The sequence below is a fragment of the Salmo salar genome, chromosome 09 (assembly GCF_965601325.2).
Source record: "Salmo salar chromosome 09, fSalSal1, whole genome shotgun sequence".
NCBI lineage: Eukaryota > Metazoa > Chordata > Actinopteri > Salmoniformes > Salmonidae > Salmo > Salmo salar.
In genome coordinates this window covers 91,930,040-91,954,264 of record NC_138299.1, presented here as the reverse complement: position 1 = coordinate 91,954,264, position 24,225 = coordinate 91,930,040, and the positions used below count along the sequence as shown (strand labels likewise).

At 54.8% G+C, this 24,225-nt stretch overlaps 1 protein-coding gene across 1 annotated transcript in view; it reads right to left on the bottom strand.

Moving 5' to 3' along the window:
• Positions 1-24,225, bottom strand: part of LOC106612130 (teneurin-2) — a 211,840-nt gene that overhangs the window by 55,225 nt on the left and 132,390 nt on the right. The window contains exons 11-14 of the mRNA XM_082955517.1: positions 5,379-5,525; positions 4,973-5,189; positions 4,189-4,308; positions 3,795-4,056 (exon numbers count right to left, since the gene is read on the bottom strand). Coding sequence (XP_082811643.1) covers positions 3,795-4,056; positions 4,189-4,308; positions 4,973-5,189; positions 5,379-5,525 — 746 coding nt within the window. The remainder of the gene's footprint in view (positions 1-3,794; positions 4,057-4,188; positions 4,309-4,972; positions 5,190-5,378; positions 5,526-24,225) is intronic.

Genomic DNA, 24,225 nt, shown 5'->3' with positions numbered 1-24,225 from the left:
GCTGGTCAGAGTACTCTGAGACTCACGCTCGTGCACGAGGGCACGAGATGTATTTATTTTCTCTCTCTTTGTACGTATATAGGCTTTTTCGGTCGGAATATTATCGCTTTTTTATGAGAAAAATTGCATAAAAATTTATTTTAAACAGCGGTTGACATGCTTCGAAGTACGGTAATGGAATATTTAGATTTTTTTTTGTCACGAAATGCGCCATGCTCGTCACCCTTATTTACCCTTTCGGATAGTGTCTTGAACGCACGAACAAAACGCCACTATTTGGATATAACAATGGATTATTTGGGACCAAACCAACATTTGTTATTGAAGTAGAAGTCCTGGGAGTGCATTCTGACGAAGAACAGCAAAGGTAATAACATTTTTCTTATAGTAAATCTGACTTTGGTGAGTGCTAAACTTGCTGGGTGTCTAAATAGCTAGCCCTGTGATGCCGGGCTATCTACTGAGAATATTGCAAAATGTGCTTTCACCGAAAAGCTATTTTAAAATCGGACATATCGAGTGCATAGAGGAGTTCTGTATCTATAATTCTTAAAATAATTGTTATGTTTTTTGTGAACGTTTATCGTGAGTAATTTAGTAAATTCACCGGCAGTGTTCGGTGGGAATGCTAGTCACATGCTAGTCACATGCTAATGTAAAAAGCTGGTTTTTGATATAAATATGAACTTGATTGGACAAAACATGCATGTATTGTATAACATAATGTCCTAGGATTGTCATCCGATGAAGATCATCAAAGGTTTGTGCTGCATTTAGCTGTGGTTTGGGTTTATGTGACATTATATGCTAGCTTGAAAAATGGGTGTCTGATTATTTCTGGCTGGGTACTCTGCTGACATAATCTAATGTGTTGCTTTCGTTGTAAAGCCTTTTTGAAATCGGACAGTGTGGTTAGATTACCGAGAGTCTTGTCTTTAAAATGGTGTAAAATAGTCATATGTTTGAGAAATTGAAGTAATAGCATTTCTAAGGTATTTGATTAACGCGCCACGGGATTACACTGGCTGTTGAGTAGGTGGGACGCAAGCGTCCCACCTAGCCCATAGAAGTTAACCAAGTTTAATTCTTCCCAACGGGTCGATACAGCTGTAATTCAGACACAGACATGGCTTCCCCCGTGCTGGTGGAGTCTCCTCCTTATCGCTAAACATTGCATCATTCTTGCTAAGCAGGGAACTAAGTGATATGAGCCTTCAACGGTTCCTCCCCTTATCAGTTGTCACATGCGATTGTTTTCCCTGCACTCAGCCCTTCCCAAACTTCATTATGGCATCTCTCATGTCTATTTTGTAACTGATGTTCCTATACTTCTGAGTATAACAATGTTCCAAGTCTAACCCCGAATCCAACAATGCCATAAAAAGGAAGATAAAATGTTATATACCAATTAGGATCTAAAAATACTTGAACCAGTTATAGAACCCATTTCCCTTTATGGTTGTGAGGTCCACAGTCCGCTCACCAACCAAGAATTCACAAAATCCGACAAATTCCAAATTGAGACTCTGCATGCAGAATTCTGAAAAATATCCTCAGTGTACAATGTAAAATACCAAATAATACATGCAGAGCTGAATTAGACCGATACCCGTTAATTATTAAAATCCAGAAAAAATTCTAGAACCACCAAAAAGGAAGCGATTCCCAAACCTTCCATAACAAAGCCATCACCTACAGAGAGATGAACCTGGAGAAGAGTCCCCTAAGCAAGCTGGTCCTAGGGCTCTGACCACAGAATACCTGACCACTGTGACTGACCCAGACTTAAGGAAAGCTTTGACTATGTACAGACTCAGTGAGCATAGCCTTGCTATTTAGAAGGCCGCCGTAGGCAGACCTGTCTCTCAAGAGAAGACAGACCTGTCTCTCAAGAGAAGACAGACCTGTCTCTCAAGAGAAGACAGACCTGTCTCTCAAGAGAAGACAAGAAGACAGACCTGTCTCTCAAGAGAAGACAGACCTGTCTCTCAAGAGAAGACAGACCTGTCTCTCAAGAGAAGACAGACCTGTCTCTCAAGAGAAGACAGACCTGGCTCTCAAGAGAAGACAGGCTATGTGCACACTGCCCCCAAAATAAGGTGGAAACTGAGCTGCACTTCCTAACCTCCTGCCAAATGTACGACCATATTAGAGACACATATTTCCATCAGATTACACAGATCCACAAAGAATTTGAATACAAACACGATTTTGATAAACTCCCATATCTACTGGGTGAAATACCACAGTGTGCAATCACAGCAGCAAGATTTGTGACCTGTTGCCTCAAGAAAAGGGCAACCCGTGAAGAACAAACACTATTGTAAATACAACCCATATTTATGTTTATTTATTTTCCCTTTTGTACTTTAACCATTTGCACATAATATGACATTTGTAATGTCTTTATTATTTTGGAACTTCTGTGAGTGTAATGTTTACTATCATTTTTTTTTGTTTATTTCACTTTTGTATATTATCTACTTCACTTGCTTTGCCAATGTTAACATATGTTTCCTATGCCAATAAAGCCCCTTGAATTGAATTGAGAGCTTCAGACTGGTGCCTGCAACATATATAATCTCATGGAGCACCTGCAGAGAGGGAGAGAAGGATGAGAGGAGAGGAGAGGAAAGAGCTTTAGACTGGTGCCTGGAACATCTACCATCTCATGGAGCACGAGGAGAGAGAGAGAGAGAGAGAAGGAGAGAGAGAGGGATGAGAGGAGAGAGGAGAGGACCTCACGCTAGTGCTTCAGACGTCGATCAGAAGGGAGAGAGAAAGGAAGGAAGAAGGGGAGGAGGAGAGAGGGAGGGGAGAAAGATGAGAGATGGAGGAGAGAAGGAGGAGATAGATGGAGGAGAGAAAGAGAGATGGAGGAGGAGAGATGGAGGAGAGAAAGAGGAGAGAGATGGAGGAGAGAGAGATGGAGGAGGAAAGATGGAGGAGAGATAGAGGAGAGAGATGGATGAGAGAGAGATGAAGGAGAGAGATGGTGGAGAGAGATGGAGGAGAGAGAGATGGAGGAGAGAGAGATGGAGGGAGATGAAGGAGAGAGATGGAGGAGAGAGATGGAGGAGAGAGAGATGGAGGAGAGAGATGAAGGAGAGAGATGGATGAGAGAGATGAAGGAGAGCGATGGAGGAGAGATGTATGAGAGAGATGAAGGAGAGAGACATGGAGGAGAGAGACATGGAGGAAGGATGAGAGAGATGGATGAGAAAGAGATGGATGAGAGAGAGATGGAGGAGAGAGATGGAGGAGGAAAGATGGAGGAGAGATGGATGAGAGAGATGAGGGAGGAAAGATTTAGGAGGAGAAATCGAGAAGAGATGGAGGAAAGAGCGGGATGGAGGAGAGAGATGAAGGAGAGAGATGGAGGAGAGAGATGAAGGAGAGAGGGATGGAGGAGAGAGATGAAGGAGAGATGGAGGAGAGAGATGAAGGAGAGAGATGGAGAGAGGGAGAGATGGAGGAGAGAGATGGAGGAGAGAGATGGAGAGAGATGGAGGAGAGAGATGGAGGAGAGAGATGGATGAGAGAGAGATGGAGGGAGATGAAGGAGAGAGATGGAGGAGAGAGATGGAGGAGAGAGAGATGGAGGAGAGAGATGAAGGAGAGAGATGGAGGAGAGAGATGGAGGAGAGAGGGAGAGATGGAGGAGAGAGATGGAGGAGAGAGATGGACGAGAGAGGGAGATATGGGGGACAGATAAGAGAGAGGAGAGACAGAGGAATGATAGGAGAGGAGAGAGGGTTGAGAGGACAGTGGAAGGAGATTAAAATGCTGGTTACCTGTGTCTCAGGTATGATGGGCTTGTCCCTGGGTCTAGAGGAGAAGAGCGATGACAGGGGTGAGGCGATGACCACAGGGTCAGGTCGGAGGAAGCCACTGAGGTCACATCCTGGGATGGTGTTCTCCTCAGTCTTCATTACCAGCGTATCCATTGCGTAAAAACGACCCCATGGTAACCACACCGTGCGGTCTTGCGTGATGAACGGAGCGCGCTCAAACCTCAGGGTCAACGAGCCGCCGCCGTTCGCTAGCAGGTCAAACCTGGAGACAGAATCAGAAACGTTGTAGGATTAGTTACTATGTACCATGTGTGTGTGTGTGTGTGTGTGTGTGTGTGTGTGTGTGTGTGTGTGTGTGTGTGTGTGTGTGTGTGTGTGTGTGTGTGGTACGTACGTTCCATCCTGGCGTGTGAGTGTGTATCCATAGTGTGGGTAATTGATGAAGGAAACATTGACTCCCACCAGGGGAGTACCATCTGTAGTTAACACCTGACCTCGGATCAGAGACGCCAAGCTGAGGGACAGAGAGAGAGAGAGAGAGACAGAGAGAGAGCGACAGAGCGAGAGAGAGCGACAGAGCGAGAGATAGAGAGAGAGAAAGAGAGAGAGCGAGAAAGAGAGAGAGCGAGAAAGAGAGAGAGCGAGAGAGAGAGAGAGCGACAGAGCGAGAGAGAGCGACAGAGCGAGAGATAGAGAGAGAGAGAGCGAGAGAGAGAGAGAGAGAGCGAGAGAGAGACAGACCGAGAGAGAGCGAGCGAGCGGGAGAGACAGAGAGAGACAGAGAGAGACAGAGAGAGAGAGAGCGAGAGAGACAGAGCGAGAGAGAGCGAGCGAGAGATAGAGAGAGAGAGAGAGAGCGAGAGAGAGAGAGAGAGAGAGAGAGCGAGAGAGAGCGAGAGAGAGACAGACCGAGAGAGAGCGAGCGAGCGGGAGAGACAGAGAGAGACAGAGAGAGACAGAGAGAGAGCGAGAGAGACAGAGCGCGAGAGAGAGAGAGAGAGAGAGAGAGAGCGGGAGAGACAGAGAGAGAAAAGACATTCAATATACTGTATATTACATCGTGTGTGTTGTGTGGTGTGTGTTGTGTGGTGTGTGTTGTGTGTTGTGAAGTGTGTGTTGTGTGGTGTGTGTTGCAGTATGCGTCATGTGTATGTAATCTAACGTGTGTGTCCTCTCACCTGGCGTTGAATGGGTTTTCCCCAGGTATGAGATGTGTGCTGTCCCGTCCCACCAGCATCTTGACCCTGTCATAGAAGGATCCTACCCAGGGTTGGGACAGGGACAGGGGGCTCTGCTGGATCACCTGGAGGGGGTCTCTAGAGCCCCGACACAGAGGGCTGTTCTGACACGGGCTCTGGATACAACAATCTGGATCCATACAGTCAGTCAGACCATCTAGAGCGAGAGAGGAGGGAGAGAGAGAAGGAGGGAGAGAGAGAAGGAGGGAGAGAGAGGAGAGTTTCAGTGTCTCAAACATATTGCTATGAAAGGTTTCTTCATTCTCCTAACAATTTATTTAAACTCAAGGTGAAAAGTTTGCACTGCTGGACTACAAGAGGTCCAACCCCTTCACTTCACACACACCTCCTTCATTGTCCGTGTTGTCGGCACAGGAGGTCTCCATGGCAACGCTGCATCCGGCACCCCTCCAGCCCGTCTGGCATTCACAGTGCCAGCTCTGCTCCCTCATGGTACACTGGCCATTACCATTACACAGGTTAGGACAGCTATCTGAGGAGAGGGAGAGAGGGGGGAAGAAGAGAGAGAAATAGAGATGGGGAGGGAGAGATAGAGGGGGGAAGAGAGAGTTAGTGGGGGAGAGAGGGGGGAAGGAGCGAGAGATAGGGAGGAGGGAGGGAGAGAGAAACAGTTTCGGGGAGGGAGAGAGGGAGGGATAGATGTGGGGAGGGAGAGAGGGAGGGAGGGAGGGAGGGAGAGGAAGGAGGGGAGAGAGAGAGAGAGGGGAGGGAGAGAGAGAGGGAAGGAGGGGAGAGAGCGAGAGGGGGAGGGAGAGAGGGAGAGAGACATGCTGTGTTGTGTTTTAATGCACACAGACACACACACCTGTTGAGGACTCAGTCAACCCAATGCTTTACTATACAACACATTCATTGGATTTCTGCAATTTCATTTCCATTCTCCATACTGTGTACCCTACCAGCTCTCACAGTCTCACGTCAGAATGAGACGTTCATCCATGTGTCTCAAATGTCACATTTCAAAGTTGTTCCAAATGTCACATTCGAAGTGTTTAAGGTTAAGTTTAGGCATTAACTGTCACGTCCTGACCATAGAGAGCTCTTATTTTCAATGGTAGAGTAGGTCAGGGCGTGACTGGGGGTGGTTTATCTAGTTTATTTAGTTCTATGTTGTTTTGGCTCTAGTTTCTTTTTTCTATTTTGGATTTTTGTATGATCCCCAATTAAAGGCAGCTGGTCATTGTTGTCTCTAATTGGGGATCATATTTAAGTAGTTGTTTTTCCCACCTGTGTTTGTGGGAGATTATTTTGAGTTAGTGCATGTTGCACCTCTTTCGTCACGGTTTGTGTTTTGTTTGTAGTTTATTGTTTGTTTTGCAAAGTTTCACATTAAAATAATAGATATGGAAGGATACCCACGCTGCGCTTTGGTCTCCTTCCTATGACGAACGTGACATTAACTCAGAATGTTTATGGTTAGGCATCAACTCTGAATGGTTAACGTAAGGGTTGAGGTTTGGGATAGGCTTAAAACAAAAATATAAAACACAACTATCTATCACTGGATTTGAACATGCAAAACCAAAACCTACTTGAAGATAACAGTGCTCACTGTTGCCCCCTAGTGACCGGTTTCCACGTCATCTCCGGACGCCCTCAGACATGGATGGACGTGAAATACTGACTTGTATCACGGGTGACCTGGCTACTTTAGATCATAATTAACCAACCAAGAGATATGACCTGACATTTGACAGTCTGTAGTAGTTCATAGGAGAAGATACGATGATGGAAGATCGAAAACACATTGTGATAATTATTAAGACTCAGAGGTTTAACTACAGAATTTTCACAGCTATGGACTATATCTCAATCTTTCAGCCAACCTGTCCTCAGCAATCCAGTTTTTAACACGTTGGTTTCAGAGTCTGAGCACTGTTGTGTTGTGGTTCTGATATTTAAAAGGTGAACGTTCAGTCGGTTGGAACATTCACACCAACCAGCAGGGCCTTAGTCAGCATCTAGTCCTCTTTAACAACAGATCAACAAATCACATGTTTTCAATTCACCTCCAATTCATGTATTTCACAGTCTTTTAGTGATGCCACATTAACAGACGAGATATGTACTGTTCTGCCTAATTGTCCCACAGCATCCAGTTGAGAGTGTGTTTATGTGTGTGCGTGTGTGTTTGTGTGCGTGTGTGTTGTCCGAGGACCTTAGAGCACAACAGAGTGTTAGCCATGATTGTCTGTTAAATGGAGCCATTTTAAGAAGGCCGACACTTATGTAGAGCAACAACAGAAGAATCTATATGGAGCATTGATCGGCTAGCCGGGCCAGGCAGGCAGGGAGGCAGGCCCTCTACTTAATGCTAGGGGCCCAGTCAATTCCCCTCATACTAACCAGAATAGACTGGGATTTCAGAAACTATTAAGTCCATTCCCCTCACTAATGTAGTTGGTTATAATGAAATCCCCTTAAAAAGCCTTGGTTTATGGATCAGCATACACAGAGAGAGAGAGAGAGAGAGAGCGAGAGAGAGAGAGAGAGAGAGAGAGAGAGAGAGAGAGAACAAAATAAAATAGAAGTACGTATAAGACATAACGTCCTACAGAAAGTTGGTCCCATTCCCCAGCAGCAGTAGCAGCATCCAGATGTCTCCTCCAGGCCAGTTAGTGAAGGTTACAGACATAAATCCTAAAACCATGGATGGACCTGATGACAACACACTATGAAACACCCTGGCTCATAAAACTCTCTTTCCAATCTGAACTCTCCCTCTCTTTTCAATTTTTTCTCATTCTCCATCTGAGCTCTCCCTCTCTTTCCGTTCTTTCTCTCCATCTCTCCCTCTCTCTGTCAATTTCTCTCCTCTTCCTCCTCTCCCTCTACCCACCCCTCCTCTCTCTCTCTCTCTCCTCCTCCCCTCTCCCCTGGGTACTACTCTGTACAACAGTGAAAGCCATCTTATTAACTTTAGTAGGGCAGAGGACACTCCAAACCATCCACAGGGGATCTATATCCTTCTGTTCAATTCAGTTTGGATGGGGGATTTTGGATCCTGTCACAGGACTGTAACACACCTTAGAACTCTATCCTTTGAGTGTGTGTGTGGTGTGGGGTGGTGGGGTGGGGGGTGTGGTGTGGTGTGTGATGTGTGGGGTGGGGTGGTGTGTGGGGTGTGGTGTGGTGCGTGGGGTGGTGTGGTGTGGTGTGTGGTGTGTGATGTGTGGGGTGGCGTGTGGTGTGGGGTGGTGTGGTGTGTGGCGTGTGGTGTGTGATGTGGGGTGGTGTGTGGGGTGGTGTGGTGTGTGGTGTGGTGTGGTGTGTGGCGTGTGGTGTGTGATGTGGGGTGGTGTGTGGGGAGGTGTGGTGTGGTGTGTGGGGTGGTGTGTGGTGTGGTGTGGTGTGTGGTGTGTTATGTCGGGTGGTGTGGTGTGTGGGGTGGTGTGTGGTTTGCTGTGGTGTGTGGGGTGGTGTGTGGTGTGTTATGTCAGGTGGTGTGGTGTGTGTGTGGTGTGGTGTGTGGGGTGGAGTGTGTGTGGTGTGGTGTGTAGGGTGGGGTGGTGTGTGGGGTGGTGTGGTGTGTGGTGTGGTGTGTGGTCTGATGTGTGTGTGGTTTGGTGTGTGGGGTGGTGTGGTGTGTGGGGTGGTGTGGTGTGTGGGGTTGTGTGTGGTGTGTTATGTGGGGTGGTGTGTGGTGTGTGGTGTGGTGTGTGTGGTGTGGTGTGGTGTGTGTGTGGTGTGGTGTGTGTGTGGGGTGGTGTGTGGGGTGGTGTGTGGGGTGGTGTGTGGCGTGTGGTGTGTGATGTGGGTGGTGTGTGGTGGTGTGGGGTGGTGTGTGGGGTGGTGTGTGGGGTGGTGTGATGCTGGTGGTATGGTGTGGTGGGTGTGGTGTGGTTTGTGATGTGGGGTGGTGTGTGATGTGGGGTGTGGTGTGTGGTGTGGTGTGTGGTGTGGTGTGTGGTGTGGTCTGGTGTGTGGGTTGGTGTGTGGTGTGGTGTGTGGTGTGGTGTGTGGTGTGTTATGTCGGGTGGTCTTGTGTGTGGGGTGGTGTGGTGTGTGGGGAGGTGTGGTGTGGTGTGTGGGGTGGTGTGTGGTGTGGTGTGGTGTGTGGTGTGTTATGTCGGGTGGTGTGGTGTGTGGGGTGGTGTGTGGTTTGCTGTGGTGTGTGGGGTGGTGTGTGGTGTGTTATGTCAGGTGGTGTGGTGTGTGTGTGGTGTGGTGTGTGGGGTGGAGTGTGTGTGGTGTGGTGTGTAGGGTGGGGTGGTGTGTGGGGTGGTGTGGTGTGTGGTGTGGTGTGTGGTCTGATGTGTGTGTGGTTTGGTGTGTGGGGTGGTGTGGTGTGTGGGGTGGTGTGGTGTGTGGGGTTGTGTGTGGTGTGTTATGTGGGGTGGTGTGTGGTGTGTGGTGTGGTGTGTGTGGTGTGGTGTGGTGTGTGTGTGGTGTGGTGTGTGTGTGGGGTGGTGTGTGGGGTGGTGTGTGGGGTGGTGTGTGGCGTGTGGTGTGTGATGTGGGTGGTGTGTGGTGGTGTGGGGTGGTGTGTTGTGGGGTGGTGTGTGGGGTGGTGTGTGGGGTGGTGTGATGCTGGTGGTATGGTGTGGTGGGTGTGGTGTGGTTTGTGATGTGGGGTGGTGTGTGATGTGGGGTGTGGTGTGTGGTGTGGTGTGTGGTGTGGTGTGTGGTGTGGTCTGGTGTGTGGGTTGGTGTGTGGTGTGGTGTGTGGTGTGGTGTGTGGTGTGTTATGTCGGGTGGTCTTGTGTGTGGGGTGGTGTGGTGTGTGAGGTGGTGTGGTGTGGTGTGTGGGGTGGTGTGGGGTGTGTTATGTCGGGTGGTGTGGTGTGTGGGGTGGTGTGGTGTGTGTTATGTCGGGTGGTGTGTGGTGTGGTGTGTGGTCTGATGTGTGTGTGGTGTGGGGTGGTGTGGTGTTTGGGGTGGTGTGTTATGTGGGGTGGTGTGGTGTGTGGGGTGGTGTGGTGTGGTGTGGTGTGGTGTGTGGTGGGTGTGGTGTGTGATGTGGGGTGGTGTGTGGTGTGTGATGTGGGGTGTGGTGGTGTGGTTTGTGGTGTGGTGTGTGGTGTGGTGTGGTCTGGTGTGTGGGGTGGTGTTTAGTGTGGTGTGGTGTGTGGTGTGTGTGGTCTGGTGTGTGTGTGGTGTGTTATGTCGGTTGGTGTGGTGTGTGGGGTGATGTGTGATGTGTTATGTCGGGTGGTGTGTGGTGTGGTGTGGTGTGTGGGGTGGTGTGTGGTGTGTTATGTCGGGTGGTGTGGTGTGTGGGGTGGTGTGGTGTGTGGGGTGGGGTGTGTGGGGTGGTGTGTGGGGTGTGGGGTGATGTGTGGTGTGGTGTGTGGGGTGTGGGGTGGTGTGGTGTGTGGTGTGGTGTGTGTGTGGTGTGGTGTGTGGTGGTGTGTGGTGTGTGATGTGGGGTGTGGTGGTGTGGTTTGTGGTGTGGTGTGTGGTGTGGTGTGGTCTGGTGTGTGGGGTGGTGTTTAGTGTGGTGTGGTGTGTGGTGTGGTGTGTGGTCTGGTGTGTGTGTGGTGTGTTATGTCGGTTGGTGTGGTGTGTGGGGTGGTGTGTGGTGTGTTATGTCGGGTGGTGTGGTGTGTGGGGTGGTGTGGTGTGTGGGGTGGGGTGTGTGGGGTGGTGTGTGGGGTGTGGGGTGATGTGTGGTGTGGTGTGTGGGGTGTGGGGTGGTGTGGTGTGTGGTGTGGTGTGTGTGTGGTGTGGTGTGTGGTGGTGTGTGGTGTGTGATGTGGGGTGTGGTGGTGTGGTTTGTGGTGTGGTGTGTGGTGTGGTGTGGTCTGGTGTGTGGGGTGGTGTTTAGTGTGGTGTGGTGTGTGGTGTGGTGTGTGGTCTGGTGTGTGTGTGGTGTGTTATGTCGGTTGGTGTGGTGTGTGGGGTGGTGTGTGATGTGTTATGTCGGGTGGTGTGTGGTGTGGTGTGGTGTGTGGGGTGGTGTGTTATGTCGGGTGGTGTGGTGTGTGGGGTGGTGTGGTGTGTGGGGTGGGGTGTGTGGGGTGGTGTGTGGGGTGTGGGGTGGTGTGTGGTGTGGTGTGTGGGGTGTGGGGTGGTGTGGTTTGTGGTGTGTGTGTGGTGTGGTGTGGGGTGGTGTGTGGTGTGTGGGGTGGTGTGTGGTGTGGGGTGGTGTATGGGGTGGTGTGTGACATGTGGTGTGTGATGTGGGGTGGTGTGTGCGGTGGTGTGGTGTGTGGTGTGGTGTGTGGTCTGATGTGTGTGTGGTGTGGTGTGTGGGGTGGTGTGGTGTGTGGGGTGGTGTGGTGTGTGGGGTGGTGTGTGGTGTGGTGTGGTGGGTGTGGTGTGGTGTGTGGTGTGGTGTGTGGTCTGGTGTGTGTGTGGTGTGGGGTGGTGTGTGGTGTGTTATGTCGGGTGGTGTGGTGTGTGGGGTGGTGTGTGGTGTGGTGTGGTGGGTGTGGTGTGGTGTGTGGTGTGGTGTGTGGTCTGGTGTGTGTGTGGTGTGGGGTGGTGTGTGGTGTGTTATGTCGGGTGGTGTGGTGTGTGGGGTGGTGTGTGTGGTGTGGGGTGTGGGGTGGTGTGTGGGGTGGTGTGGTGTGTGGTGTGGTGTGGTGGGTGTGGTGTGGTGTGTGGTGTGGTGTGTGGGGTGGTGTGGTGTGTGGTGTGGTGTGTGGTCTGATGTGTGTGGGGTGGTGTGGTGTGTGGGGTGGTGTGGTGTGTGGGGTGGTGTGTGGGGTGGTGTGTGGCGTGTGGTGTGTGATGTGGGGTGGTGTGTGGGGTGTTTTGTGGGGTGGTGTGTGGTGTGTGGGGTGGTGTGTTGTGGGGTGGTGTGTGGGGTGGTGTGTGGCATGTGGTGTGTGATGTGGTGTGTGGGGTGGTGTGATGCTGGTGGTATGGTGTGGTGGGTGTGGTGTGGTGTGGTTTGTGATATGGGGTGGTGTGTGGTGTTTGATGTGGGGTGTGGTGTGTGGTGTGGTGTGTGGTGTGGTGTGTGGTGTGGTCTGGTGTGTGGGGTGGTGTGTGGTGTGGTGTGTGGTGTCTGGGTTGGTGTGTTGTGGGGTGGTGTGTGGGGTGGTGTGTGGCGTGTGGTGTGTGATGTGGTGTGTGGGGTGGTGTGATGCTGGTGGTATGGTGTGGTGGGTGTGGTGTGGTGTGGTTTGTGATGTGGGGTGGTGTGTGGTGTGTGATGTGGTGTGTGGGGTGGTGTGTGGCGTGTGGTGTGTGGGGTGGTGTGTGGTGTGGTGTGGTGTGGTGTGTGGGGTGGTGTGTGGTGTGGTGTGGTGTGTGGTCTGATGTGTGTGTGGTGTGGTGTGTGGGGTGGTGTGGTGTGTGGGGTGGTGTGGTGTGTGGGGTTGTGTGTGGTGTGTTATGTGGGGTGGTGTGTGGTTTGGTTGGTGTGGGGTGTGGGGTGGTGTGGTGTGTGGTGTGTGTGTGGTGTGGTGTGTGTGTGGTGTGGTGTGTGGGGTGGTGTGTGGGGTGGTGTGTGGCGTGTGGTGTGTGATGTGGGGTGGTGTGTGGGGTGGTTTGTGGTATGTGGGGTGGTGTGTGGTGTGTGGGGTGGTGTGTGGGGTGGTGTGATGCTGGTGGTATGGTGTGGTGGGTGTGGTGTGGTGTGGTTTGTGATGTGGGGTGGTGTGTGGTGTGTGATGTGGGGTGTGGTGTGTGGTGTGGTGTGTGGTGTGTGGTGTGGTCTGGTGTGTGGGGTGGTGTGTGGTGTGGTGTGTGGTGTGTGGTGTGTTATGTCGGGTGGTCTTGTGTGTGGTGTGGTGTGTGGGGTGGTGTGGTGTGTGGTGGTGTGTGGGGTGGTGTGGGGTGTGTTATGTCGGGTGGTGTGGTGTGTGGGGTGGTGTGTGGTTTGGTGTGGTGTGTGGGGTGGTGTGTGGTGTGTTATGTCAGGTGGTGTGGTGTGTGTGTGGTGTGGTGTGTGGGGTGGAGTGTGTGTGGTGTGGTGTGTAGGGTGGGGTGGTGTGTGGGGTGGTGTGGTGTGTGGTGTGGTGTGTGGTCTGATGTGTGTGTGGTGTGGTGTGTGGGGTGGTGTGGTGTGTGGGGTGGTGTGGTGTGTGGGGTTGTGTGTGGTGTGTTATGTGGGGTGGTGTGTGGTGTGTGGTGTGGTGTGTGTGGTGTGGTGTGGTGTGGTGTGTGTGTGGTGTGGTGTGTGTGTGGGGTGGTGTGTGGGGTGGTGTGTGGGGTGGTGTGTGGCGTGTGGTGTGTGATGTGGGTGGTGTGTGGTGGTGTGGGGTGGTGTGTTGTGGGGTGGTGTGTGGGGTGGTGTGTGGGGTGGTGTGATGCTGGTGGTATGGTGTGGTGGGTGTGGTGTGGTTTGTGATGTGGGGTGGTGTGTGATGTGGGGTGTGGTGTGTGGTGTGGTGTGTGGTGTGGTGTGTGGTGTGGTCTGGTGTGTGGGTTGGTGTGTGGTGTGGTGTGTGGTGTGTGGTGTGTTATGTCGGGTGGTCTTGTGTGTGGGGTGGTGTGGTGTGTGGGGTGTTGTGGTGTGGTGTGTGGGGTGGTGTGGGGTGTGTTATGTCGGGTGGTGTGGTGTGTGGGGTGGTGTGGTGTGTGTAATGTCGGGTGGTGTGGTGTGTGGTGTGGTGTGTGGTCTGATGTGTGTGTGGTGTGGGGTGGTGTGGTGTGTGGTGTGGTGTGTGGTCTGATGTGTGTGTGGTGTGGGGTGGTGTGGTGTTTGGGGTGGTGTGTTATGTGGGGTGGTGTGGTGTGTGGGGTGGTGTGGTGTGGTGTGTGGTGGGTGTGGTGTGTGATGTGGGGTGGGGTGGTGTGTGGTGTGTGGTGTGTGATGTGGGGTGTGGTGGTGTGGTTTGTGGTGTGGTGTGTGGTGTGGTGTGGTCTGGTGTGTGGGGTGGTGTTTAGTGTGGTGTGGTGTGTGGTGTGGTGTGTGGTCTGGTGTGTGTGTGGTGTGTTATGTCGGTTGGTGTGGTGTGTGGGGTGGTGTGTGATGTGTTATGTCGGGTGGTGTGTGGTGTGGTGTGGTGTGTGGGGTGGTGTGTGGTGTGTTATGTCGGGTGGTGTGGTGTGTGGGGTGGTGTGGTGTGTGGGGTGGGGTGTGTGGGGTGGTGTGTGGGGTGTGGGGTGGTGTGTGGTGTGGTGTGTGGGGTGTGGGGTGGTGTGGTGTGTGGTGTGGTGTGTGTGTGGTGTGGTGTGGGGTGGTGTGTGGTGTTTGATGTGGGGTGTGGTGGTGTGGTTTGTGGTGTGGTGTGTGTTGTGATGTGGTCTGGTGTGTGGGGTGGTGTTTAGTGTGGTGTGGTGTGTGGTGTGGTGTGTGGTCTGGTGTGTGTGTGGTGTGGTGTGTGGGTTGGTGTGTGGTGTGGTGTGTGGTGTGGTGTGTGGTGTGTTATGTCGGGTGGTCTTGTGTGTGGGGTGGTGTGGTGTGTGAGGTGGTGTGGTGTGGTGTGTGGGGTGGTGTGGGGTGTGTTATGTCGGGTGGTGTGGTGTGTGGGGTGGTGTGGTGTGTGTTATGTCGGGTGGTGTGTGGTGTGGTGTGTGGTCTGATGTGTGTGTGGTGTGGGGTGGTGTGGTGTTTGGGGTGGTGTGTTATGTGGGGTGGTGTGGTGTGTGGGGTGGTGTGGTGTGGTGTGGTGTGGTGTGTGGTGGGTGTGGTGTGTGATGTGGGGTGGTGTGTGGTGTGTGATGTGGGGTGTGGTGGTGTGGTTTGTGGTGTGGTGTGTGGTGTGGTGTGGTCTGGTGTGTGGGGTGGTGTTTAGTGTGGTGTGGTGTGTGGTGTGTGTGGTCTGGTGTGTGTGTGGTGTGTTATGTCGGTTGGTGTGGTGTGTGGGGTGATGTGTGATGTGTTATGTCGGGTGGTGTGTGGTGTGGTGTGGTGTGTGGGGTGGTGTGTGGTGTGTTATGTCGGGTGGTGTGGTGTGTGGGGTGGTGTGGTGTGTGGGGTGGGGTGTGTGGGGTGGTGTGTGGGGTGTGGGGTGATGTGTGGTGTGGTGTGTGGGGTGTGGGGTGGTGTGGTGTGTGGTGTGGTGTGTGTGTGGTGTGGTGTGTGGTGGTGTGTGGTGTGTGATGTGGGGTGTGGTGGTGTGGTTTGTGGTGTGGTGTGTGGTGTGGTGTGGTCTGGTGTGTGGGGTGGTGTTTAGTGTGGTGTGGTGTGTGGTGTGGTGTGTGGTCTGGTGTGTGTGTGGTGTGTTATGTCGGTTGGTGTGGTGTGTGGGGTGGTGTGTGGTGTGTTATGTCGGGTGGTGTGGTGTGTGGGGTGGTGTGGTGTGTGGGGTGGGGTGTGTGGGGTGGTGTGTGGGGTGTGGGGTGATGTGTGGTGTGGTGTGTGGGGTGTGGGGTGGTGTGGTGTGTGGTGTGGTGTGTGTGTGGTGTGGTGTGTGGTGGTGTGTGGTGTGTGATGTGGGGTGTGGTGGTGTGGTTTGTGGTGTGGTGTGTGGTGTGGTGTGGTCTGGTGTGTGGGGTGGTGTTTAGTGTGGTGTGGTGTGTGGTGTGGTGTGTGGTCTGGTGTGTGTGTGGTGTGTTATGTCGGTTGGTGTGGTGTGTGGGGTGGTGTGTGATGTGTTATGTCGGGTGGTGTGTGGTGTGGTGTGGTGTGTGGGGTGGTGTGTTATGTCGGGTGGTGTGGTGTGTGGGGTGGTGTGGTGTGTGGGGTGGGGTGTGTGGGGTGGTGTGTGGGGTGTGGGGTGGTGTGTGGTGTGGTGTGTGGGGTGTGGGGTGGTGTGGTTTGTGGTGTGTGTGTGGTGTGGTGTGGGGTGGTGTGTGGTGTGTGGGGTGGTGTGTGGTGTGGGGTGGTGTATGGGGTGGTGTGTGACATGTGGTGTGTGATGTGGGGTGGTGTGTGCGGTGGTGTGGTGTGTGGTGTGGTGTGTGGTCTGATGTGTGTGTGGTGTGGTGTGTGGGGTGGTGTGGTGTGTGGGGTGGTGTGGTGTGTGGGGTGGTGTGTGGTGTGGTGTGGTGGGTGTGGTGTGGTGTGTGGTGTGGTGTGTGGTCTGGTGTGTGTGTGGTGTGGGGTGGTGTGTGGTGTGTTATGTCGGGTGGTGTGGTGTGTGGGGTGGTGTGTGGTGTGGTGTGGTGGGTGTGGTGTGGTGTGTGGTGTGGTGTGTGGTCTGGTGTGTGTGTGGTGTGGGGTGGTGTGTGGTGTGTTATGTCGGGTGGTGTGGTGTGTGGGGTGGTGTGTGTGGTGTGGGGTGTGGGGTGGTGTGTGGGGTGGTGTGGTGTGTGGTGTGGTGTGGTGGGTGTGGTGTGGTGTGTGGTGTGGTGTGTGGGGTGGTGTGGTGTGTGGTGTGGTGTGTGGTCTGATGTGTGTGGGGTGGTGTGGTGTGTGGGGTGGTGTGGTGTGTGGGGTGGTGTGTGGGGTGGTGTGTGGCGTGTGGTGTGTGATGTGGGGTGGTGTGTGGGGTGTTTTGTGGGGTGGTGTGTGGTGTGTGGGGTGGTGTGTTGTGGGGTGGTGTGTGGGGTGGTGTGTGGCATGTGGTGTGTGATGTGGTGTGTGGGGTGGTGTGATGCTGGTGGTATGGTGTGGTGGGTGTGGTGTGGTGTGGTTTGTGATATGGGGTGGTGTGTGGTGTTTGATGTGGGGTGTGGTGTGTGGTGTGGTGTGTGGTGTGGTGTGTGGTGTGGTCTGGTGTGTGGGGTGGTGTGTGGTGTGGTGTGTGGTGTCTGGGTTGGTGTGTTGTGGGGTGGTGTGTGGGGTGGTGTGTGGCGTGTGGTGTGTGATGTGGTGTGTGGGGTGGTGTGATGCTGGTGGTATGGTGTGGTGGGTGTGGTGTGGTGTGGTTTGTGATGTGGGGTGGTGTGTGGTGTGTGATGTGGTGTGTGGGGTGGTGTGTGGCGTGTGGTGTGTGGGGTGGTGTGTGGTGTGGTGTGGTGTGGTGTGTGGGGTGGTGTGTGGTGTGGTGTGGTGTGTGGTCTGATGTGTGTGTGGTGTGGTGTGTGGGGTGGTGTGGTGTGTGGGGTGGTGTGGTGTGTGGGGTTGTGTGTGGTGTGTTATGTGGGGTGGTGTGTGGTTTGGTTGGTGTGGGGTGTGGGGTGGTGTGGTGTGTGGTGTGTGTGTGGTGTGGTGTGTGTGTGGTGTGGTGTGTGGGGTGGTGTGTGGGGTGGTGTGTGGCGTGTGGTGTGTGATGTGGGGTGGTGTGTGGGGTGGTTTGTGGTATGTGGGGTGGTGTGTGGTGTGTGGGGTGGTGTGTGGGGTGGTGTGATGCTGGTGGTATGGTGTGGTGGGTGTGGTGTGGTGTGGTTTGTGATGTGGGGTGGTGTGTGGTGTGTGATGTGGGGTGTGGTGTGTGGTGTGGTGTGTGGTGTGTGGTGTGGTCTGGTGTGTGGGGTGGTGTGTGGTGTGGTGTGTGGTGTGTGGTGTGTTATGTCGGGTGGTCTTGTGTGTGGTGTGGTGTGTGGGGTGGTGTGGTGTGTGGTGGTGTGTGGGGTGGTGTGGGGTGTGTTATGTCGGGTGGTGTGGTGTGTGGGGTGGTGTGTGGTTTGGTGTGGTGTGTGGGGTGGTGTGTGGTGTGTTATGTCAGGTGGTGTGGTGTGTGTGTGGTGTGGTGTGTGGGGTGGAGTGTGTGTGGTGTGGTGTGTAGGGTGGGGTGGTGTGTGGGGTGGTGTGGTGTGTGGTGTGGTGTGTGGTCTGATGTGTGTGTGGTGTGGTGTGTGGGGTGGTGTGGTGTGTGGGGTGGTGTGGTGTGTGGGGTTGTGTGTGGTGTGTTATGTGGGGTGGTGTGTGGTGTGTGGTGTGGTGTGTGTGGTGTGGTGTGGTGTGGTGTGTGTGTGGTGTGGTGTGTGTGTGGGGTGGTGTGTGGGGTGGTGTGTGGGGTGGTGTGTGGCGTGTGGTGTGTGATGTGGGTGGTGTGTGGTGGTGTGGGGTGGTGTGTTGTGGGGTGGTGTGTGGGGTGGTGTGTGGGGTGGTGTGATGCTGGTGGTATGGTGTGGTGGGTGTGGTGTGGTTTGTGATGTGGGGTGGTGTGTGATGTGGGGTGTGGTGTGTGGTGTGGTGTGTGGTGTGGTGTGTGGTGTGGTCTGGTGTGTGGGTTGGTGTGTGGTGTGGTGTGTGGTGTGTGGTGTGTTATGTCGGGTGGTCTTGTGTGTGGGGTGGTGTGGTGTGTGGGGTGGTGTGGTGTGGTGTGTGGGGTGGTGTGGGGTGTGTTATGTCGGGTGGTGTGGTGTGTGGGGTGGTGTGGTGTGTGTAATGTCGGGTGGTGTGGTGTGTGGTGTGGTGTGTGGTCTGATGTGTGTGTGGTGTGGGGTGGTGTGGTGTGTGGTGTGGTGTGTGGTCTGATGTGTGTGTGGTGTGGGGTGGTGTGGTGTTTGGGGTGGTGTGTTATGTGGGGTGGTGTGGTGTGTGGGGTGGTGTGGTGTGGTGTGTGGTGGGTGTGGTGTGTGATGTGGGGTGGGGTGGTGTGTGGTGTGTGGTGTGTGATGTGGGGTGTGGTGGTGTGGTTTGTGGTGTGGTGTGTGGTGTGGTGTGGTCTGGTGTGTGGGGTGGTGTTTAGTGTGGTGTGGTGTGTGGTGTGGTGTGTGGTCTGGTGTGTGTGTGGTGTGTTATGTCGGTTGGTGTGGTGTGTGGGGTGGTGTGTGATGTGTTATGTCGGGTGGTGTGTGGTGTGGTGTGGTGTGTGGGGTGGTGTGTGGTGTGTTATGTCGGGTGGTGTGGTGTGTGGGGTGGTGTGGTGTGTGGGGTGGGGTGTGTGGGGTGGTGTGTGGGGTGTGGGGTGGTGTGTGGTGTGGTGTGTGGGGTGTGGGGTGGTGTGGTGTGTGGTGTGGTGTGTGTGTGGTGTGGTGTGGGGTGGTGTGTGGTGTTTGATGTGGGGTGTGGTGGTGTGGTTTGTGGTGTGGTGTGTGTTGTGATGTGGTCTGGTGTGTGGGGTGGTGTTTAGTGTGGTGTGGTGTGTGGTGTGGTGTGTGGTCTGGTGTGTGTGTGGTGTGGTGTGTGGGTTGGTGTGTGGTGTGGTGTGTGGTGTGGTGTGTGGTGTGTTATGTCGGGTGGTCTTGTGTGTGGGGTGGTGTGGTGTGTGAGGTGGTGTGGTGTGGTGTGTGGGGTGGTGTGGGGTGTGTTATGTCGGGTGGTGTGGTGTGTGGGGTGGTGTGGTGTGTGTTATGTCGGGTGGTGTGTGGTGTGGTGTGTGGTCTGATGTGTGTGTGGTGTGGGGTGGTGTGGTGTTTGGGGTGGTGTGTTATGTGGGGTGGTGTGGTGTGTGGGGTGGTGTGGTGTGGTGTGGTGTGGTGTGTGGTGGGTGTGGTGTGTGATGTGGGGTGGTGTGTGGTGTGTGATGTGGGGTGTGGTGGTGTGGTTTGTGGTGTGGTGTGTGGTGTGGTGTGGTCTGGTGTGTGGGGTGGTGTTTAGTGTGGTGTGGTGTGTGGTGTGTGTGGTCTGGTGTGTGTGTGGTGTGTTATGTCGGTTGGTGTGGTGTGTGGGGTGATGTGTGATGTGTTATGTCGGGTGGTGTGTGGTGTGGTGTGGTGTGTGGGGTGGTGTGTGGTGTGTTATGTCGGGTGGTGTGGTGTGTGGGGTGGTGTGGTGTGTGGGGTGGGGTGTGTGGGGTGGTGTGTGGGGTGTGGGGTGATGTGTGGTGTGGTGTGTGGGGTGTGGGGTGGTGTGGTGTGTGGTGTGGTGTGTGTGTGGTGTGGTGTGTGGTGGTGTGTGGTGTGTGATGTGGGGTGTGGTGGTGTGGTTTGTGGTGTGGTGTGTGGTGTGGTGTGGTCTGGTGTGTGGGGTGGTGTTTAGTGTGGTGTGGTGTGTGGTGTGGTGTGTGGTCTGGTGTGTGTGTGGTGTGTTATGTCGGTTGGTGTGGTGTGTGGGGTGGTGTGTGATGTGTTATGTCGGGTGGTGTGTGGTGTGGTGTGGTGTGTGGGGTGGTGTGTTATGTCGGGTGGTGTGGTGTGTGGGGTGGTGTGGTGTGTGGGGTGGGGTGTGTGGGGTGGTGTGTGGGGTGTGGGGTGGTGTGTGGTGTGGTGTGTGGGGTGTGGGGTGGTGTGGTGTGTGGTGTGTGTGTGGTGTGGTGTGGGGTGGTGTGTGGTGTGTGGGGTGGTGTGTGGTGTGGGGTGGTGTATGGGGTGGTGTGTGACATGTGGTGTGTGATGTGGGGTGGTGTGTGCGGTGGTGTGGTGTGTGGTGTGGTGTGTGGTCTGATGTGTGTGTGGTGTGGTGTGTGGGGTGGTGTGGTGTGTGGGGTGGTGTGGTGTGTGGGGTGGTGTGTGGTGTGGTGTGGTGGGTGTGGTGTGGTGTGTGGTGTGGTGTGTGGTCTGGTGTGTGTGTGGTGTGGGGTGGTGTGTGGTGTGTTATGTCGGGTGGTGTGGTGTGTGGGGTGGTGTGTGGTGTGGTGTGGTGGGTGTGGTGTGGTGTGTGGTGTGGTGTGTGGTCTGGTGTGTGTGTGGTGTGGGGTGGTGTGTGGTGTGTTATGTCGGGTGGTGTGGTGTGTGGGGTGGTGTGTGTGGTGTGGGGTGTGGGGTGGTGTGTGGGGTGGTGTGGTGTGTGGTGTGGTGTGGTGGGTGTGGTGTGGTGTGTGGTGTGGTGTGTGGGGTGGTGTGGTGTGTGGTGTGGTGTGTGGTCTGATGTGTGTGGGGTGGTGTGGTGTGTGGGGTGGTGTGGTGTGTGGGGTGGTGTGTGGGGTGGTGTGTGGCGTGTGGTGTGTGATGTGGGGTGGTGTGTGGGGTGTTTTGTGGGGTGGTGTGTGGTGTGTGGGGTGGTGTGTTGTGGGGTGGTGTGTGGGGTGGTGTGTGGCATGTGGTGTGTGATGTGGTGTGTGGGGTGGTGTGATGCTGGTGGTATGGTGTGGTGGGTGTGGTGTGGTGTGGTTTGTGATATGGGGTGGTGTGTGGTGTTTGATGTGGGGTGTGGTGTGTGGTGTGGTGTGTGGTGTGGTGTGTGGTGTGGTCTGGTGTGTGGGGTGGTGTGTGGTGTGGTGTGTGGTGTCTGGGTTGGTGTGTTGTGGGGTGGTGTGTGGGGTGGTGTGTGGCGTGTGGTGTGTGATGTGGTGTGTGGGGTGGTGTGATGCTGGTGGTATGGTGTGGTGGGTGTGGTGTGGTGTGGTTTGTGATGTGGGGTGGTGTGTGGTGTGTGATGTGGTGTGTGGGGTGGTGTGTGGCGTGTGGTGTGTGGGGTGGTGTGTGGTGTGGTGTGGTGTGGTGTGTGGGGTGGTGTGTGGTGTGGTGTGGTGTGTGGTCTGATGTGTGTGTGGTGTGGTGTGTGGGGTGGTGTGGTGTGTGGGGTGGTGTGGTGTGTGGGGTTGTGTGTGGTGTGTTATGTGGGGTGGTGTGTGGTTTGGTTGGTGTGGGGTGTTGGGTGGTGTGGTGTGTGGTGTGTGTGTGGTGTGGTGTGTGTGTGGTGTGGTGTGTGGGGTGGTGTGTGGGGTGGTGTGTGGCGTGTGGTGTGTGATGTGGGGTGGTGTGTGGGGTGGTTTGTGGTATGTGGGGTGGTGTGTGGTGTGTGGGGTGGTGTGTGGGGTGGTGTGATGCTGGTGGTATGGTGTGGTGGGTGTGGTGTGGTGTGGTTTGTGATGTGGGGTGGTGTGTGGTGTGTGATGTGGGGTGTGGTGTGTGGTGTGGTGTGTGGTGTGTGGTGTGGTCTGGTGTGTGGGGTGGTGTGTGGTGTGGTGTGTGGTGTGTGGTGTGTTATGTCGGGTGGTCTTGTGTGTGGTGTGGTGTGTGGGGTGGTGTGGTGTGTGGTGGTGTGTGGGGTGGTGTGGGGTGTGTTATGTCGGGTGGTGTGGTGTGTGGGGTGGTGTGTGGTTTGGTGTGGTGTGTGGGGTGGTGTGTGGTGTGTTATGTCAGGTGGTGTGGTGTGTGTGTGGTGTGGTGTGTGGGGTGGAGTGTGTGTGGTGTGGTGTGTAGGGTGGGGTGGTGTGTGGGGTGGTGTGGTGTGTGGTGTGGTGTGTGGTCTGATGTGTGTGTGGTGTGGTGTGTGGGGTGGTGTGGTGTGTGGGGTGGTGTGGTGTGTGGGGTTGTGTGTGGTGTGTTATGTGGGGTGGTGTGTGGTGTGTGGTGTGGTGTGTGTGGTGTGGTGTGGTGTGGTGTGTGTGTGGTGTGGTGTGTGTGTGGGGTGGTGTGTGGGGTGGTGTGTGGGGTGGTGTGTGGCGTGTGGTGTGTGATGTGGGTGGTGTGTGGTGGTGTGGGGTGGTGTGTTGTGGGGTGGTGTGTGGGGTGGTGTGTGGGGTGGTGTGATGCTGGTGGTATGGTGTGGTGGGTGTGGTGTGGTTTGTGATGTGGGGTGGTGTGTGATGTGGGGTGTGGTGTGTGGTGTGGTGTGTGGTGTGGTGTGTGGTGTGGTCTGGTGTGTGGGTTGGTGTGTGGTGTGGTGTGTGGTGTGTGGTGTGTTATGTCGGGTGGTCTTGTGTGTGGGGTGGTGTGGTGTGTGGGGTGGTGTGGTGTGGTGTGTGGGGTGGTGTGGGGTGTGTTATGTCGGGTGGTGTGGTGTGGGGTGGTGTGGTGTTTGGGGTGGTGTGTTATGTGGGGTGGTGTGGTGTGTGGGGTGGTGTGGTGTGGTGTGGTGTGTGGTGGGTGTGGTGTGTGATGTGGGGTGGGGTGGTGTGTGGTGTGTGGTGTGTGATGTGGGGTGTGGTGGTGTGGTTTGTGGTGTGGTGTGTGGTGTGGTGTGGTCTGGTGTGTGGGGTGGTGTTTAGTGTGGTGTGGTGTGTGGTGTGGTGTGTGGTCTGGTGTGTGTGTGGTGTGTTATGTCGGTTGGTGTGGTGTGTGGGGTGGTGTGTGATGTGTTATGTCGGGTGGTGTGTGGTGTGGTGTGGTGTGTGGGGTGGTGTGTGGTGTGTTATGTCGGGTGGTGTGGTGTGTGGGGTGGTGTGGTGTGTGGGGTGGGGTGTGTGGGGTGGTGTGTGGGGTGTGGGGTGGTGTGTGGTGTGGTGTGTGGGGTGTGGGGTGGTGTGGTGTGTGGTGTGGTGTGTGTGTGGTGTGGTGTGGGGTGGTGTGTGGTGTGTGATGTGGGGTGTGGTGGTGTGGTTTGTGGTGTGGTGTGTGTTGTGATGTGGTCTGGTGTGTGGGGTGGTGTTTAGTGTGGTGTGGTGTGTGGTGTGGTGTGTGGTCTGGTGTGTGTGTGGTGTGTTATGTCGGTTGGTGTGGTGTGTGGGGTGGTGTGGTGTGTGGTGTGGTGTGTGGTCTGATGTGTGTGTGGTGTGGTGTGTGGGGTGGTGTGGTGTGTGGGGTGGTGTGGTGTGTGGGGTTGTGTGTGGTGTGTTATGTGGGGTGGTGTGTGGTGTGTGGTGTGGTGTGTGTGGTGTGGTGTGGTGTGGTGTGTGTGTGGTGTGGTGTGTGTGTGGGGTGGTGTGTGGGGTGGTGTGTGGGGTGGTGTGTGGCGTGTGGTGTGTGATGTGGGTGGTGTGTGGTGGTGTGGGGTGGTGTGTTGTGGGGTGGTGTGTGGGGTGGTGTGTGGGGTGGTGTGATGCTGGTGGTATGGTGTGGTGGGTGTGGTGTGGTTTGTGATGTGGGGTGGTGTGTGATGTGGGGTGTGGTGTGTGGTGTGGTGTGTGGTGTGGTGTGTGGTGTGGTCTGGTGTGTGGGTTGGTGTGTGGTGTGGTGTGTGGTGTGTGGTGTGTTATGTCGGGTGGTCTTGTGTGTGGGGTGGTGTGGTGTGTGGGGTGGTGTGGTGTGGTGTGTGGGGTGGTGTGGGGTGTGTTATGTCGGGTGGTGTGGTGTGTGGGGTGGTGTGGTGTGTGTAATGTCGGGTGGTGTGGTGTGTGGTGTGGTGTGTGGTCTGATGTGTGTGTGGTGTGGGGTGGTGTGGTGTGTGGTGTGGTGTGTGGTCTGATGTGTGTGTGGTGTGGGGTGGTGTGGTGTTTGGGGTGGTGTGTTATGTGGGGTGGTGTGGTGTGTGGGGTGGTGTGGTGTGGTGTGTGGTGGGTGTGGTGTGTGATGTGGGGTGGGGTGGTGTGTGGTGTGTGGTGTGTGATGTGGGGTGTGGTGGTGTGGTTTGTGGTGTGGTGTGTGGTGTGGTGTGGTCTGGTGTGTGGGGTGGTGTTTAGTGTGGTGTGGTGTGTGGTGTGGTGTGTGGTCTGGTGTGTGTGTGGTGTGTTATGTCGGTTGGTGTGGTGTGTGGGGTGGTGTGTGATGTGTTATGTCGGGTGGTGTGTGGTGTGGTGTGGTGTGTGGGGTGGTGTGTGGTGTGTTATGTCGGGTGGTGTGGTGTGTGGGGTGGTGTGGTGTGTGGGGTGGGGTGTGTGGGGTGGTGTGTGGGGTGTGGGGTGGTGTGTGGTGTGGTGTGTGGGGTGTGGGGTGGTGTGGTGTGTGGTGTGGTGTGTGTGTGGTGTGGTGTGGGGTGGTGTGTGGTGTTTGATGTGGGGTGTGGTGGTGTGGTTTGTGGT